This window comes from Adiantum capillus-veneris, chromosome 3 (genome assembly GCF_014529385.1).
Source record: "Adiantum capillus-veneris isolate H3 chromosome 3, ASM1452938v2, whole genome shotgun sequence".
In the NCBI taxonomy this organism is placed as follows: Eukaryota; Viridiplantae; Streptophyta; class Polypodiopsida; order Polypodiales; family Pteridaceae; genus Adiantum; species Adiantum capillus-veneris.
Genome location: NC_140933.1, coordinates 117609091 through 117628255, shown reverse-complemented (window position 1 = coordinate 117628255; position 19165 = coordinate 117609091). Strand labels below are relative to the sequence as shown.

Here is a 19165-nt window from a genome sequence, read left to right as displayed (position 1 = left end):
GGAAGCCCTCTACAAAATGGTGGGAGACTTATGCTATTGAAGTTGCTTTAAAGAACTACAGATAGAGGTGTGTTCATTTGAGGTTGTCCTTTAATATTTGAGAAAATTAGCCTAAAGATTGCTCTAAGTGTTGAGCATAAAATGTAATGGCTTTTAAGCAAAAGATAAAATGATGAGGCACCTGATTTTTTTAAAACTTAGTATAATACGAAAAAAGAAATGAGCTTAAAAACATCCGCAGGCCCTTCTACTTGCTAGACCACTTTAAATTGTCGTCAATCGCTTCAATACTATTTTTGAACAATTTGCCTCGAGAACTTGCCTTCCATCCAATAAAAACTAAAATGAATGGTAGACAGAATAACCAAGCGCATTTCACTCTATCTAAAGAGCTCATCAGTGGAGGGTAGCTCTTTATGTTCCTATAGTAGCTCGCCACTGACAACCAGCCACATTGCCATACATTTGTGAGAGGGGATTCTACCAAGTGTGGAATATGCTTTCATCCTTACCACCTTCCCAAACCAGATTGTCAGTTCTTTCAATACCCAGATGCCAGAAACATTGGATCCATTCAATAAGGACGAGGTACAGGCATGCGGAAGCTCAAATGCGAGACTCACAGTATGACATGAGAGAGAGAGAGAGAGAGAGAGAGAGAGAGAGAGAGAGAGAGAGATTGCTCCAGATAAGTCTGATGAGATGAGCACAAGGTAGCCCCAAAAGCTCTTTATGTCACATAGGGAGAGGAACGACCGCCTAGACAAATTATGTCAGATATATAATAAAACTAAATTAAAATCACAATACATACTCCATTTAGAGATAAAACCATCAGTGAAACTAAACTTGACAGAGCCTTGTTAACTAGTACTTAAAACTCCACTAACCTTGCAACGTTGCCCGCGCTACACCAGTATGGCAAACAAAGCCTCATCCATGCAATCCCAAAGACAAACAGCTACCATCAGATTCCTCGTATGCATTTCAGAGTAGGCTCAAACTAAAACCACCCCTCATGAACTCCTACACAACCAATCACGAGTAGCACATGCTGAGTCCGAACCCAAATGCAGATCTAAATTCACATGTCCCTTGTCCCTTTCCATACAAGCTCATTGCAACTTTCATTGAAGGTGACCATAAAGACGCCAACCTCAGAGTGAGTATCCGTTTGTGTGAAGGAAGGCATACAATAGCGTGCGGCATACAAAACAACCTCCGAAGCGCTTACCATCTTCGCAAGGAGGGATATTTATCAGACCATAACTTGTATGTGAAAGATCAAGGCAAAAAATACCAGTAAGTCTTGATTTACTTAAGCAACCCCAAAAACAAATCAGCCCCTACACACCTGGGAATTCATCTTGATTCACCAAGGGAATAGTACCAACAATATGTTGTGATAGACTCAATGAAACAAATTCAGTCATGTTTCCAAAGCCCTCTCCATGCTACTCTTTGAAGAACCCAGCAATCAAGCATTATGAAAGGAACCCCAATACAAGGTCCACGAGAAAAAACCAAAACTAGCGCTCCCAGAGCATGCAGTACCACTGAGTTCGAGGGAGGGCATAATTATATAAGTAAAGATTACATTACCGAGCAACAGGCATGTGAGCACCTGGTGGAACAGCGCCTAGCCCATACCCCCAGTTATATCGGCAAATACCTTTTAAATACATGCTTTCCTGCGACAGCAGCACCGGCGGCAAGCCCACCAATCGCGCCCGCAAAGGCAGCAGCACGAGGACCAGCAGCAACTCTGAACATGGCTCCAGTTCCTAGCCCTGCGGCTATACTGTTAAGCATATCATCAGTGCCACGATAATGCACAATAGTGCTCTCCATGCCAGCATAAAGAAGCCCCACGATGCCTAGCTTGTTTCCATAAGAGCGTCCTCTATGTCCCGATGCATTCAGCACTCTGTTCACTCGGAGCTTGAGCGTATCATCCTTCTCTGCAGCACGTAGGCCATCGGAAATTCCTAAGCTGCCTCCCGTGATGGCACCTGCGAGGTAACCGCAGCCTGTGTAGTAGGTCAAGTTTTCGCTCCAATTACGACGCTGGACTGCTGCTTCTTCCGGAAAGAGGAATTCGGGCGAGGAAGGGAGACGGTAGAGCTTATTGATCGATCTGGGGTCGAAGGACGTACCTTGATAATCTGCGTAGGGATTGTAGAATCGCCCTTCGTCAGTTGTCTTGGCCATGGCGCTCTAAGATCGTTAATGATTTGAGAAAATGTTGGATCTCCTGTCTCAGAAGAGGAGGAAAGGGCTGTGGCAGGAGAGAAAAGCCGCCATGGAGGCCCGCTTCCCTGATACACCGCCTCTTGCAAGGGTTTTCCTTGTGGAGCGAAGAAGGAAGGGTTTAGGGTTTAAGGAAACGGGAAAAAGTGGAATAGAGAAATATTCTAAACCTTGTGCTTTTGCCTAAAGCCCAAGCCTTTAGGCCGCCCCCTTTGTCCGTCGAATGTCCACGCCAACACATGCCCTATCAATCGCCAAGGAGGACAAGGAGCAGAGGCAGGTTCTATACTAAAACCAAGTGGCGAAGCTCTCTTTACATCATTCCCTCTGTCGGAATTATGCCAGATATGTATGCCTATTGCAGAGGATAGTAGCTTGACCGTTTGCTCATCTTCTTTGCTTGCCTTCAGACTACTTTGTGTGTTGGGACATCACATTGTCTATGCGTTTTTTACTAAACAAGCATGTAGTTTTTCACATGACGTCACGTCATGATTTGTTTTTCTCTTTCTTTAGTGGGAGACTTGGTTGTGTGCAGTTTGCTCATGGTTCAGCATATGACATAGAGGGTGTTGGAGATGTATACATGTTTTTACCTAGCGGTGCATCGCTTACGCTACGAGATGTACGTTATATACCATGACTTGTCCAGAGTCTCATTTTAGTGCGTCAGTTGGTTGCAGAGTAGTAGGCATTGTGTACTACTTCGAGAGCGGTTATTTCAGATGCATAGGGAATCACTGGTAATAGCCAGAGGTGCTAGGAGTGGTCTGGTATACCCTTTGCATATTTCTGACACATGAGGCGGTGTAGTCTCTATGTATTTGCAGCCATGTTTAGAGCGAGAGACGAGATGTGTCTCTTTTGCGGATGTGTTGTATGGAGAGCAGGTTGTATATTTGTCGTGTGGTGACGTTGTCGAGAAGTTTGCGGTCTTGCTAGGAAAGCACCGAGCTTTTGGCTGTGAGAGTTTCTGAGAGAACTCCAAAAACTATATGAAGGAGTTATACCATAGATTCCATGAAGTTTAGGGTTTGGAAGGAAGTGCAATCAAAGAAGCTCCACTCTTTCTCTCTTGCACTCACACACACAAAGAAAGAACACAAAAGTGCATATCAAAACAACACAAAGATGAAAACATCAAGGCTATGGTCGTATTGTATCATGGGTAATATAAAAGGGTAAATAGATGAGGTTAATGGCATTTAATCTTTGCCAACCAAACAAGTTACGAATTGTTCTTTGGAATTGTAATTTTGTGCTTACCATAATATATATGTGTTGTTTAGTGATTGGGATTAACTGTGTGTACAAATCCTCTTGCTTCATAGCAAGATAACTACACTTACGTCAAAAGAAAAGTTATACTTTATAAGGGGTAGTATGATGAGATTCAGTGAAAGAAGTATTTCATTGAGCCTTTCTGGGCCAAAGAGAAACCCTATACGTTGTTGAAAGTGTATTTTATAGCTAATCCATACGTTAATTGTAATAGATCGCACAGAGTGGAAGCGATAAAAATTCACATCATGTGGATTATTCATTTAGGATAACTTTAGTATGTGAAAACTGTAGATATGAGAGAAGAGAAGATTAGAGAAGTTTCCCTTCCAAGCCCTATTCTTGCCCGTAGACAATAAGGATACTACGGGGAGAGATGTACCTATAACAAAGAGAACTTAGAATTTGTAGGGAGAATGACTTTCTAAGAGTGAGAGAAATAGATATGGTTAGGGAGATGAAATGAGATATATATACTAGATTAGAGATGAAAAAGAAAACAACAAGAAACCAACAAAATTTCAAAGTAAAACACATCTTACTTGACAAACTCTTCGGGAGTTATTCACCATTTTGATGGAAAGAGAAGAAGAGGAAAGACTTCAAGCCTTGATTGATGCACCAAGTTCAAGGCCTTCTTTGATTAAAGTTGATCTTCCAAGGATAGCTTACAAGATAGTCTAGTCTTCCTCTAGGAGCAAGTGTAAGCTTATGCGTATGTTTATGGCTAAGGACAATTAGGCATCAATTCTCTCACTCCCTCATGAATGGCTTGAAGGGTTTTCAAGGAAGAAGAGGTCCCCTTTTATAGGTGAAGGGAACCCCCAAGGGTTACACAAGAAAGAAAAGAGCCAGTGTGAATAAGAACTGGCAAAGTTTGAAATGAGTTGTCCCTGCATGATGTAGACAGACTCGACTCCACCATTTTGATCATATCTCTTCAACTGTGACTCCAACTAAAGAAATAAAAATAGGAGCAAAAAATTAAGCTCATTAGCTACAATTTCCATTTCATATACTCTTTCCAATTCGGGTTGGAACCTTGTGTAAAAAATTCACCAAAATAAGATACATTTATGGTAGTAAAAGTCTTCTTGTGGTCCCCTTAGCTTAGACTTTTATTTGATTCCAATGGACACCTCATGCAATATGAAAGCATGACATTGCTCCTTGACAAAGTTTTGTAATTATCCTTGTAATAATGCATTAAAATAGGCGTATCCTTGAAAATTATGCAAGTTAGTGTCCCACTAGGATTTGATTCCTTCCTAGTAGCTATTTTTAAAAAAATAAGAAATATATGAAAAATACATAGAATATATATATATTAGAAGTTACCCTAGATATAGGATCTAGCTGTGGTGTGAGATGATAATGAGATAGTAGAAATAAAGAACCAATGCTTTTTGCCCCAAGTTAAAGAGGCGTAGCTATTGACGCTTTTTTCATAGTACTTATTGACGGTAAAGTAAGAATATGTTACCCTTGAGATAAATAATAGGATGAAATAGATAAAGAGGATCAACTACATGTGCATAATGTGGAATCCAAATAATAGAAAAGACACATGCTCCCAAAAATCTTCTAACCTCAGTGATGCTAGTGCATGTTTCTTTCATTCTTTGGATGGCATCTACTTTTGTTGGACAAGGTTTCCTACCATATGGCCCGCACATGTGCCCCACAATGAGCACTTCATTGACACCAAACATAGACTTTTTCCATGACAAAGTAAGATTCGCTTCTTCCAACATAGACAAAATTTTATCACAATCATTTATGTGATTTGCCACAAACCTGCGACATGCCCTGAGATCCAAATCTTCATCTTTTCCACTTTCTTCACATCCTTTGATAGGCAAATCATCAATGAAAGGCATTGTGATTTGAGGAATAAAGTCATGTAAGACCTAATTCATCCCATTCATCATATGTGCAACCGAGTTGGCTGCTCTCTGAGGCAAGGTACACATCCTTACAAAACCCAAAGGTGTCCTCATGGTTGTCAAGTCGCTGCTTTCAATCGTAAGCTGAAATTGATCATACCCTAAGTAGAGATCCCCCATCGAGTAGATTGCCCTCCCTGCAAACGCCTCTGCAAACTCATCCACAGTTGGACCTGTACCTACATTTCTAATTGTCACCTTGTTCATTGGTTGCATATCTTGGATGAAGCGTAGAGCACCATTCTTATTTGGAATTGTGAATCGCCTATTTAAATATGGAGCTCAAGAAGGCTCCAAAATCCCCATTTTGATATTTTCATTCAATAGCTCTACTAACTTGGGGAAATGAGCCTTTGAAACCGGAATAGGCCATAGATTCCAAGGCACATGAAGTATTGTAAAAATTACCATAGGAGCTACAATAGAAGGATCAACGCATCCTATCTCATGTGGCTCAAATGAAAAAGCCTTACCATGCTTTGAAAGCATTCCTTTAAAGCACTTTGTCTCCTCCTGTGTTAGAAACTCCTCGCAACCAATTTTCAACTCTTGAAAAGACTCCTTTGTGAAGGTGTGTCCAATCTTTTTAGGATTTCTCAAACTTGGTTGCAACGAAGCCTGCTCAAACTTTTCCCTGTTGTTGGGTGGTAAGGGTGAAGCTACTGGTTTCACCTTCTTTGCTACACTCTTGTATTTTGTTTCAACATGGACTTCTGGGCCAACTGTTTGCTCAAAACATTGGTTTTCTTTAAAGGTTTCTATGACTTGACACATTTTCATAGAGCATAGTGCCACAACTTCATTTTCAAGATGCAAACTATACTCCATTATAGAATCAAACTCACCCATAGTATCTACAAAAGAAACTTGTTCACACAAACCCAAAACATTTTCAGTAGGCTCTAGCAATCCACTCTCTTTCATGCCTATTTGTACATTATGTACATATTGTCTCTCACATCTCTTCAAATCTTCAAGTTTTGTAAAACATATTGATCCATTGTTTGTTACCAAGGATCCCGTTGAGACAGTTTCACCTCTTTTTGGATCAGGCGAGACCCTTTTTCTTTCTGTACCATTGCAATCCCGCTTTACAATGGTACTTGGCCAAAACCCATCATTTCTCTATGATCATAAAACTCTTTGCTCACCTTTGGTAGAGGATGATCTTTGAGGTTGTCACGATTTCTTTCATGGTTTACATAAACTGTGAGAAATTGAACAGCACGTTTACCATCTTTGCTTCGTATCCTGTCATAATAATCAATATCTAATTATCCTAAATGATTTTCTCATGTTAAACTGATCATTTAATATGGGGAAGTGCCAGGGGAGAAAAGCTATAATATTGGTTAAGCTAGCAGACCGGCCACAGTAGGGATCCAAAGGAGGGAAAATAGGGATCCAAAGGGGGGGGCATCTGCAAAAGAGCCATTGGAAACAATGGGCTAAAAAGACCCTAAGGTTCAGCTCATTACGACGTTCAAAATGCTAAGGTTCCAAAATTTAAAGCACTTTGTCTCCTCCTGTGTTAGAAACTCCTCGCAACCAATTTTCAACTCTTGAAAAGACTCCTTTGTGAAGGTGTGTCCAATCTTTTTAGGATTTCTCAAACTTGGTTGCAACGAAGCCTACTCAAACTTTTCCCTGTTGTTGGGTGGTAAGGGTGAAGCTACTGGTTTCACCTTCTTTGCTACACTCTTGTATTTTGTTTCAACATGGACTTCTGGGCCAACTGTTTGCTCAAAACATTGGTTTTCTTTAAAGGTTTCTATGACTTGATACATTTTCATAGAGCATAGTGCCACAACTTCATTTTCAAGATGCAAACTATACTCCATTATAGAATCAAACTCACCCATAGTATCTACAAAAGAAACTTGTTCACACAAACCCAAAACATTTTCAGTAGGCTCTAGCAATCCACTCTCTTTCATGCCTATTTGTACATTATGTACATATTGTCTCTCACATCTCTTCAAATCTTCAAGTTTTGTAAAACATATTGATCCATTCTTTGTTACCAAGGATCCCGTTGAAACAGTTTCACCTCTTTTTGGATCAGGCGAGACCCTTTTCTTTCTGTACCATTGCAATCCCGCTTTACAATGGTACTTGGCCAAAACCCATCATTTCTCTATGATCATAAAACTCTTTGCTCACCTTTGGTAGAGGATGATCTTTGAGGTTGTCACGATTTCTTTCATGGTTTACACAAACTGTGAGAAATTGAACAGCACGTTTACCATCTTTGCTTCGTATCCTGTCATAATAATCAATATCTAGTTATCCTAAATGATTTTCTCATGTTAAACTGATCATTTAATATGGGGAAGTGCCAGGGGAGAAAAGCTATAATATTAGTTAAGCTAGCAGACCGGCCACAGTAGGGATCTAAAGGAGGGAAAATAGGGATCCAAAGGGGGGGCCATCTGCAAAAGAGCCATGTGCAACAATGGGCTAAAAAGACCCTAAGGTTCAGCTCATTAAAACTTCCAAAATGCTAAGGTTCCAAAATTCAAAGGTTGTGTCCGAAGGTCAATCCTAGGGGAAATTGGATGCTTTGTGTGTGACCAAAAAGTCTTTTCAAATCCCTGCTTGGGAGGGGGCGAGCCTTTCTTCTAGGGGATGAGAGAGAAAGCCACACACACACACACATACACACACACACAAGCTCCCTTTACACAAAGGGAATGAGGGACAAATGTCAGCTCCCTAGGCCAGATGCCCACAAGGTGAACCCAATTCCTATTGGATGGCCTTGGAGGTGGACCAATGAGAATTAGGCTAGAGTAAATCTAGTTTAATTAATTTAAAAACACTTAATAAAAGAACCAATGAGAATTAAGTCTCCTAGATGACTATTGGACAATCTCCCAAGGGGTCCAATGAGCATTCAGTAGCCCAATGGCTAGCCTGATTCCTATTGGCCAGGAGGCAAAGGGGTCCAATGAGAGTTTAGTTTATTTATTAAATTACCTAAAGCTCTCACAAAAGGGGAAAGGGGGACACATGTCAGAAGGCTATCACTTATGCTGCTTAATAGCCATTGGCTTGACTTGGGGAGGTCCAATGGGGAGCCTGCAAGAGCAAATAGCAAGAGGGCTCGCCCAAGAGAGAGGGGGGGCTGATTTTTGCAAGGGATTATCACACACACACACTCACACAATCTCATGTGTGAAGAAAGAGAAGACTATCTCTTCCCAAGCTTTAATGGAGAGCTCATCACCTACTCCAAGCTTGTGAGATAGAAGCCTACATCGACACACTCTTGGCTTGTGGATGCAAATCCAACCAAGAACCAAGCTTCAATGCATGCTCATCTCCTCTATCAAGCTAATTACTAAGCTAAAGCTGTGCTAATATGAGTGATTATGTGAGGAGATGTACATCTTTCTCGTAAGATACTCCTTCCTCTCAATCTACTCTCATACCCTGTTAGCTCTCACCATCTTCGAAGGTGTGTGAGGTCTTGGGTCTGAGAATGGGGATAATTAAGTTGTATTTGCTAAGTGTTTTGCTAGTGCATGAAGCTTTCATCTTCATTGCACTAGCTAGTCTTGAAGGAACACAAAGAATTGTATTGTACAATGTCTCTCTTGATGGGAGAAACCATAATACAAAGCCTTTTGGAGGGGGGACCGGCTCCATGCAGATCCGGTCCTCAACTGTTGTCAATAGCTTAATTTCTCTCTCTTTTGAAAGTATTGTTGATGCTATCTAACTAGGTGTTATGCTTTTTGTTGCTCTCTCCACCCAAGCACTCTTGTAATTCTCATTAGGAATCTATTCTAATGAAATGCGCACTATGTTCATGCTAATTTCCGCTACACACAAGTTTTTAGGCCATTAAATGTTACATTGGTATCAGAGCACAAGGTTTCTCTTTTCTTGCTCAAGAAGGGAGGTCCTCAAGCTAGCTATAAATGGTTGGTATTATTAATTGCCTGTGAGTAAGTAGAATAGGGATTTTTCAGCCTTGCAGTGCGCCTGCCTTTGTGCAGTTAATGGGGCATCACCGTCGAGAGCTATGGTCTTAATAGTGGAGTCCTACGGGGCTTGCCTACGGCTTAACCACTATTGAGCTATTAGAAGCTTGACAGGAGCCAGTGCTGTTTTGGTGTCGAAAGACCCTCTCTTCTATTCCTTGCAATTAATGGTATTCGAGCCGCGGGTACAGTAGCTTGAGTGCTTTTTCTAAAGGGGTAAAGAGGAGTAGCAACTAGGGCTTGAAGTGCCAAAGTACACCTAAAAAGTTTACACCTAAAATTTGTTAGAATGGCTGACAATAGTAAAGAGAGTGAAATTAATGTTGATAACTTTGATTTTGCTCATGAGCAAGCTACTAATGATGCGTCAATGCTTGTTAACTATCTTGTTTCTAGGCTTCAACAAGCCATGGGCAATCCATCTCTCCAAAGTGAAGTGCAACGGCAGCTCCGTGCTCACGAGATTCTCCAAGCTCATCACCATGACGAGAGAACACCTAGGAAGCCTCCTTGTGAGACTCCCAAAAGAGGTCTCTCTCCGATTCCGGAAGAAGAAGAGAATCCATACGAAGGGCTCAAGAATTTACTTCTTGATGATGCATCTCCTTCCCAAAGGAGAACTCAAGAGCCTCCACCGAAGGAACGAGAAAGAAGTGAGTCTTCCGCCACCTCGGCGGAGATGGCTCCACGAAGACGGCGGGCTAAACGCTCTCCATCACCACCAAAGCGGAGAAGACCATCACACTCTTCTCCACGCCATAATTCAAAGAGGGATGATAAAAAGCAAGAGAAGAAAAAGGCGAGAAAGAGGACACCCTCTTCTCCATCTTCTTCATCCTCTTCCTCTTATGAAAGTGATGGTAAAGACGACGAAGATCAAGACAAGAAAAAGGCGAGAAAGAGGTCACCCTCTTCTCCACCTTCTTCAAATTCTTCACCTTCTGAAGAAAGTGATGGTGCAACTTTTGAACCATAAAAAAGAAGAGGCCATAGGAAATCCTATGCCGCATGGAAGAGGTCATCCAAGCTAAAGAAGTTCAAAGAGGGAGGGAAGAGCATCTCTTTCCTTACCTATGATGGCACCTTTGGTGCTACGGACAAAGTCTTGGCCTTTATCCAGCAATTTGATGCGGCGTTTGGAGATGGGGGCTTCACGGAGTCCTCTAAGCTATGCCATGTAGCTATGCACTTTCAAAAGTCCGCCAGGCAATGGTGGTCTAGCCTACGAGCCAACGGTGAAGCTCCACGAACATGGAAAGCTTTAAGAGCTTCCATTATGAAGCAGTTTTTGGCCACCGATGCCAAAGAAAAAGTACTCACCAAATGGCGAAGCTTAAAGCTCTCTCCCAATGAATCCATCCACAAATATGCAGACAAGTTTTGGGACCTACAACTCAAGGCCACTGTCTTTAAAAAGTTGGATTTTGGAGAGCAAAAGCAACAATTTTGTGCGGGCTTAACCGAAGAAATGGCGGAGTATGTCAACTCCCAAAGGCCACGTACCATATTGGCGGTAATACACCATACTATGGTGGCCTCACGAATCAATTTCCAAACGGGGGCTAAAAGAAATAATAAGCCCCTGGAAAACAAGGGTTCCAATGAGCCTAAGGGGAAGGACAATGTCCAAAAGTCTCCTAAGGGCAACTCTAACAAAGCTAAAGAGAAGGGAGTTTACAAAGGTAAGAACAAACTCTCTCCTGAAGAGCTTGAGCGTTATCGCAAGGATAACCGGTGTTTCAAGTGCGGCGAACAAGGGCATGTGTACCACCCTTGTCCCCAAAAGAACAATCGCCAAGATCCTCCTAGAGCTTCCTTGGTTGAAATCCAAGAGGAGGAGACTCACCAAACTCATCACAAAGGATCTCCTCTATGCCATGCTTGGGGAAAGGTAAGAGAACATGATGCTTTTATTCTCTTTGACCCTGGTTCTACTCACAATTTCATATCTATAGAGTTGGCCACCAAGCTAGGCATACAATCCTACGAGATGGGAGATGTCCTACTCGCAGACAGTGCCTTCAAGGGGCAAGAAGCTTCAGTCACTCCCTTAATCGGGAAATTGAGGCTTCATGTCCAAGGCTATGTGGACAAAGAGGACTTCTTTATCTCTCCTCTCAAGCATGAGGATGTAATCCTAGGGGCACCATGGTTTCACCATCCTGGCTGCCGATGTTAAATTTCCTGAAAGGAGAATCTCCTTTAAGTTCAGGGAAAAAGACATGTATATAGATGCCAAGGAAATGGGTAACACTATTCCCATTGTACATACACCAGCTTTCAACAAGTCAATAAAGAGCTCTATTTCCGTGTACATGATTTTTGTTAAAGATTCTCAAAATGAACCTAATGCTTTAACAAAAGAAAATAAAAGCAACCAAAAGGAATTAGAGTTATCCAATTTTCTCAAGGGGTTTCAAGATCTTTTTATTGACGACATCCCTTGTGAGCTACCTCCTAAACGAGGTAATGATGACCATGCAATTGAACTTCTTCCAGGAAGTTCACCGCCTAACAAACCTCCTTATAGAGTTTCTCAAGCTCAACAAGAGGAGATTATGCGGCAAGTGCATGAGTTAGTTGAGAAGGGCATGGTTAGGCCTAGCTCATCTCCATTTTGCTCACCTATGCTATTAGTGCAAAAGAAAGACGGCACATATCGTATGTGTGTCGACTATAGAGCACTAAATAGGATCACTATCAAGAATAGGTTTCCCGTTCCACGGGTAGAAGACCTATTTGATAAGCTACAAGGATCGACCTACTTCAGTAGGATTGACCTAAAAAGTGGCTATCATCAAATAAGGATAGTTGATCAAGACATTGTAAAGACCGCATTTCGCACCACATTTGGTCTTTACGAATACATTGTCATGCCTTTTGGCTTGACCAATGCATCAGCCACATTCAATCGCTTGATGGAGAAGCTGTTCAGGCCTCATCAAACCTTCAATGGAGTGTTCTTTGATGATATTATCATCTACTCTAATTCATTAGACGAACACAAGCAACACCTCCAGGTAATATTTCAAGTTTTGAGAGAGAATAAACTTTATGTTAATCTAAAGAAAAGTGAATTTTTCTTGCAAGAGATTCAGTATTTAGGTCATATTATCTCTCAAGATGGCATCCAAATGGATCCATCAAAGTTAGAGGTAATAAAAGGATGGCCTAAACCAAGGAATCTTCATGAACTAAGAAGCTTTATAGGTATGTGTGCATACTATAGCCGCTTCATAGAAAAGTTCTCACAAATTGCGGGACCATCACATGACCTAACAAAGAAAATCGTTAGGTATACATGGTCTGCTAAGGAGAATAATGCTTTCGAAAAGCTTAAAGAAAAGCTTATCTCTCAACCTGTGCTTACACTACCAGATCTCTCAAAACCATTTGAGGTCCAATGTGATGCTTGTGGTGATTGCCTTGGAGCTGTTTTGCTCCAAGAAGAGCACGCCATAGGATATGAGAGTCGAAGGCTCGACCCTGTTGAGCAAGCTCTAGGCATATACGAAAAGGAACTCCTTGCAGTTCTACATGCCTTAGACTCATGGAAGCACTATTTATTGGGGACTCCTTTCATTCTGCGAACAGATCACCAAAGTCTTAAGTACTTCATGACGCAGACCAAGCTCTCTGACAAACAAATGAGGTGGGCAAATTTCCTTTTGCAATTTCATTTTCATATTGCTCACATTGCTGGCAAGCATAATCAAGTAGCTGATGCACTCTGAAGACGGCCGAGAGTGAATGCGGTTTTCATAGCAACTCACAATGATCTATCTTCAATGATAGATGAGTACGCTATTGATCCCGACTTTAGAGATGTGATTTCAGCCCTTGCATTAGGGAAGAAAGAAGAACCATTTACTTTACAAGATGGTTATCTTCTCTATGGCAATAGACTATGTGTTACTAACTCACTACATGAGAAAATAATGTATGAATCTCATGCTCCACCTTATGCGAGGCATAGAGGGATTCAGTCTACCTTAAAGGGAATTGAAACATATTTCTATTGGCCTACCATGAAAGTGAACATACAAGAGTATGTTTCTAAATGTGTGGTTTGCCAAAAGACAAAATTTGATAGAGGGAAGCAACTTGGATTGCTTCAACCCTTGCCAATTCCTAATTCACCATGGGAGAGCATATCCATGGATTTTATCTTTGGATTGCCTAAGTCTATCCATGGGAATACGGGAATATGGACGATAGTAGACAGGTTCAGTAAACAAGCTCATTTTATACCTGTCAAAAAGACTATCAAAGCCCATCAAATGGCAACCCTCTTCATTTCACAAATTTTCAGGTACCATGGCTTGCCAATGTCTATAGTGTCGGATAGAGATCCTAGAATGACCAGTAATTTCTGGAAGGGTCTCTTTGAGAATTTAGGAACAAGGCTAAACTTCTCTTCGGCCTATCATCCACAAACGGATGGCCAAAGTGAAATAGCCAACCTAACAATTCTCGATCTACTAAAAGCCTATGTTACGGAAGTAGATCAAAGATCCTAGTGGGAGAAGTACTTACCCTTAGTGGAGTATGCTTACAATAACACTGTACATACTTCCACGGGAAAAGCACCTTTCGAGGTAATTGAGGGAAGATCAAAAAGTCCCTTGCTACTTAAGGTACATGGGAAGATCTTCGTTGTAGATGATTATAGCCGAGACCTACAAGAATCTTTTCAAAAGATTAAGGATGCTATCTCTATCTCACAGCAAAGGCAAAAGGCTGCTGCTGACAAGCACAGAAGAGCCCAAGCCTTTAAAGAAAACGATTGGGTCTTGTTAAAGTTTCCCAAGGGTCGATTAAGGCACACGACGGGCAAGAATCCTACGGGCCACCAAAAGTACTATGCTAAACTAGCAAAAAGGTACTATGGTCCCTTCCAGATTCTTAGGCCAATCAATGAGATGGTCTATCAACTCAAGTTGCCCAATCATTGGCTCATACACAATGCTTTCCATGTGAGCCTATTAAAGCCTTACAAAGGAGAGCCACCTCAAGAACCAACTATTGAAGACCCACCGGAGATCGAGGACCAAGAGGAGGTGCTACAGCCCGAGTCCATTCTCCGACATGAAGACAAGGTATTAAGAGGCAGTAAGACTATCCGACGATATCTTATTAAGTTTAAGAATTATCCTTTTGAAGATGCTAGATGGATGCAAGGCATACAATTAAAGGATAACCTAAACCTTGTCAATGCTTACAATGCTTCCCAAGAGTAAGCAAATGTACAAAATGTTAAAAATGAACAAAGTTTTTTGTCTTATAAGACTCTCTTTTTCTTTATTGTGCACAAAATGAAGTAGTATGCATGCTTACATCAAGTTTGCGGAGACGACGTCTCCCAAACACCAAGTAGAGCTTGTCACTCTACTATGGAAGACTGATAGGACTAATGTGCAGACATGCTTGCGGCAGCCTCAGGCTCACAAGCGCCAAATGGACTAGTCATCCATTGTGGAATGATGTCGTAGGGTAACATAGGGATCCTCTATCCGCTAAGAAAAGGACTCATGAATATGCTTTATCTTCTCTACACCATAGTCAAGGACAACTATGATTTCAAGAGAGAGGTAATGTCATAATAATCAATATCTAATTCTCCTAAATGATTTTCTCATGTTAAACTGATCATTTAATATGGGGAAGTGCTAGGGGAGAAAAGGCTAGAATATTGGTTAAGCTAGCAGACCGGCCACAGTAGGGATCCAAAGGAGGGAAAATAGGGATCCAAAGGGGGGGGGCATCTGCAGAAGAACCATGTGCAACAATGGGCTAAAAAGACCCTAAGGTTCATCCCATTAAGACTTCCAAAATGCTAAGGTTCCAAAATTCAAAGGTTGTGTCCAAAGGTCAACCTTAAGGGAATTGGATGCTTTGTGTGTGGCCAAAAAAGTCTTTGAATATCCCTACATAGGAGGGGGTGAGCCTAGCAAGTAGGGGATGAGAGAGAATGCCACACACACACACACAAGCTCCCTTTACACAAAGGGAATGAGGGACACATGTCAACTCCCTAGGCCAGATGCCCACAAGGTGTACCCAATTCCTATTGGATGACCCTTGAAGTGGACCAATGAGAATTAGGCTAGAGTAAATTTAGCTTAATTAATTTTAAAACACTTAATAAAAAGAACCAATGAAAATTAAGTCTCCTGGATGATTATTGGACAGCCCGTGAAGGAGTCCAATAGGAATTGAGCAGCCCAATGGGCTACTTAATTCCTATTGGTCAAAATGGGGAAAGGTCCAATGGGGATTTAATTCATTTAAATCAATTAAGTTTAATTGATTAAGCTCTCACAAAAGGGGAAAGGGGGACACATGTCAGAAGGCTACCACTTATGCTGCTTAATAGCCATTGGCTTGACTTAGGGAGGTCCAATGGGGAGTCTGCAAGAGCAAATAGCAAGAGGGCTCGCCCAAGAGAGAGGGGGGGGCTGATTTTTGCAAGGGATTATCACACACACACTCACACAATCTCATGTGTGAAGAAAGAGAAGACTATCTCTTCCCAAGCTTTAATGGAGAGCTCATCACCTACTCCAAGCTTGTGAGATAGAAGCCTACATCGACACACTCTTGGCTTGTGGATCAAATCCAACCAAGAGCCAAGCTTCAATGCATGCTCATCTCCTCTATCAAGCTAATTAATAAGCTAAAGCTATGCTAATATGAGTGATTATGTGAGGAGATGTACATCTTTCTCGTAAGATACTCCTTCTTCCTCTCAATCTACTCTCATACCTTGCTAGCTCTCACCATCTTCGAAGGTGTGTGAGGTCTTGGGTCTGAGAACGGGGATAATTAAGTTGTGTTTGCTAAGTGTTTTGCTTAGTGCATGAAGCTTTCATCTTCATTGCACTAGCTAGTCTTGAACGAACACAAAGAATTGTATTGTACAATGTCTCTCTTGATGGGAGAAACCATAATACAAAGCCTTTTGGAGGGGGGACCGGCTCCATGCAAATCCGGTCCTCAACTGTTGTCAATAGCTTAATTTCTCTCTCTTTTGAAAGTATTGTTGATGCTATCTAACTAGGTGTTATGCTTTTTGTTGCTCTCTCCACCCAAGCACTCTTGTAATTCTCATTAGGAATCTATTCTAATGAAATGCCCACTATGTTCATGCTAATTTCCGCTACACACAAGTTTTTAGGCCATTAAATGTTACACCCAAAGTAAAATCAACCTTGCTATTCAAAATCCTCTCCTCTAGAACTTTCTTCAAGTTTGTAGCAAGCTCAATGTCAGATTGTAGTTTGTAAGCCGGTCCTTTTGGCTTACCTGTTGTTTGTAATGTACCCAATATTTTCCAATGAAAATATTTCATTTACTTTGTAAATATTTGAGGTTTGCATTTTATGAAGTCAAAGAGCATTCTAATGGAAAGATCGGATCAAAAATTGGAGTTTAGAACTACTAATTCTGACCCTTATTCGCTTCAAAACTATAGGTTGATGGGAAACTTAAGCCTCAAGACTGTATCTAAAGATAAAAGTTGACATTTTAGAAAAGAGAGAGCAATTTTAGGAAAGGAGGAGTATTTTTAAGAAAGAAAGAGGAGGGAATTAAGTTTAGAGTTCTTGGCTTGGAAGCCAAACTTCTCTTAAAATTGGAGAACCAAAATCGTGCATTGAAATTCGTGTCCAAAAAATATATATAAAAAATATAAAAAATTATAGAGAGCCGCGAATATTAGGAAAAGTTTGGACTCAAAAAAGGAATTTTTGGCGTTAGAGAGAGAATGTTGTTCGACCAATAGAGTTTGAGTCACCACAACGGTAGCTCCAATTTATTTGATTTTTATCTCAAATTTTTGCGTTTTCAAAAAAGAGTTTTTTCTGTTAAAAAGATCTGAATAAGAAGATACGATGCGATTTGTGCAACTTATTCCCCTGCCATGGGCAATGAACGCTGAATGTGCCATAACTCACATTCAATGAGGCACACCTTTTGATGAACACTTTTCAAGCTACTGCTTCTTGTGTAAACTAGTGAGCCTCTTTTCTTTTATCGTTTTTGCGTAGTGTCACTTCGCAGCTAATAGAAGCAGAGATGGAAGGAAGACGACCACAACGACCATCCGCCTCTGTTAAATATGTGGAACTATTCAACAGCTTTGACTTAGACCATGGTCGCTGGATGTCTACCATAGTCACCATTGGTAGTTGGGTTCTGCTGCAAACAAGAAGAAGAAAACGGATGTCAAATAAATTCATCAACAGCTACAAAGGACGTGTGAAAGATTTTCGCTTGTCTCAAACGGGAAAGACAGTGAAAGAGGTGCTCATTGAGCATGCATATATGCACTCCAAACTACGACTACAATAGTCACCTTTGGGGTTTCCTGCTCATAGACCGAACTGTGTGACTACTATATTGCTAAAAAGTCTTAAATAAAGATCCTTCAAGTTATTTTGCTGACTATTTCTTGTGACCATTCTCTTATCTTTTGTTTTTGTAGATATTTATCCTTCTAACAAAGAAGACTGGCAACCAGTTGAGTGCATAATTGGTATTTTTAATGCTTTTCATGCTTCGGTGGGAGAACTTATGTACAGAACTAGTGTGAGAAGAGCTCTCGCAGAGAGGGGAGTTTTCTTTTACGACTACTTTTACAACGCCCCTTGCTCTGTCTATGGATTTGGCACTTTGAAACCTTTCCCTCTTCCCCAACAAGATTCCCCAAAGTGGCCAGTTCCAACTTCAGAAACCTCTGAGTGTTTTAAACTCAAGCTTCATAAGGAAATTTTGAAGTGTTTGCGACCAAACATTGCAAGCAGGCAAGTACGAGTCAGTGTATTTATGCCATTACATGTCTTTATAGATTTCTTCCACGATGAGGAGGTTAGAAAAACAGAAACCATGTTCATCTGAAAATCCCAAACTTGCCTTGATTTTTTAGATGATAATTGGGATGTCAGTGATTGTGAGGGCATTTTGTGCAAAGTTGACAAGCGCTTGGTTGTGTGCAAGTGTATGATAGCATCAGAGAATTTTATAGTTTCTATGAGGTGGCATCGAGTGAATGGTCAGTTGGTAGCTATGGATCAAGATTTAAGTGACAATGCTTTTAATCCCTTGATGTCCATCGAGATATGGTTTTCAAATTATTTGCTTATAGTTGTTGTGGTCAGATCAAATGTCACTTTAAGACAGGTTCGAGAGGATCTGTTAAATGAGTCCGATCTCAATTTGCCTTCAAAATTTGTTATCTAGTGTAACATGCGAAAGGTACTAAGCTACATGTATTACTTTTATACGTTGATGTTTCTATCGTGCTCATGTATCCCAATGTCTTATCGCGTACGTTGCATTGTAGGTACCTCACAGACAAGAAAATACGACTCTTTGTGCACAAATTACCACCGACAGACTTGAAATAGTGAACTAACTGTACACAATGATTCAAATACTATTCTCAAAGATTACTCGACAAAGGCAGCTCTCTACATTACCAAACACCATTGGATCCTCACTCTCCCATTTTTTTGGAAAGCTGTATACAACATTTTGTAAACTTTGAACCATAATCAAAACAAAAGTCAAATTTCGATCCACTGCTTGTAATCAATTTGTCAAAAGTACATTTCATAATCTCTTTCTAATCTTGTGCATGCGGTGATGTGGGGGCTGTTGGTTGAGGTTGAGGAGAGGTGGTGGCTTGGGGGTTTGGGG

At 41.0% G+C, this 19165-nt stretch overlaps 1 protein-coding gene across 1 annotated transcript; it reads right to left on the bottom strand.

The window, feature by feature from the left end:
* Nucleotides 1-1288: 1288 nt before the first annotated feature.
* Nucleotides 1289-2390, bottom strand: LOC147461565 (mitochondrial import inner membrane translocase subunit TIM23-1-like). Its single transcript, XM_086501356.1, has one exon. It carries the CDS (start codon nucleotides 2209-2211, stop codon nucleotides 1657-1659), a length of 555 nt encoding a protein of 184 aa, XP_086357482.1. The 5' UTR covers nucleotides 2212-2390; the 3' UTR covers nucleotides 1289-1656.
* Between the last annotated feature and the right edge of the window lie 16775 nt (nucleotides 2391-19165).

What these genes read in the sequence shown, in the direction of transcription:
- LOC147461565 (XM_086501356.1), bottom strand. Translation starts at nt 2,211, where the DNA reads ATGGCCAAGACAACTGACGAAGGGCGATTCTACAATCCCTACGCAGAT.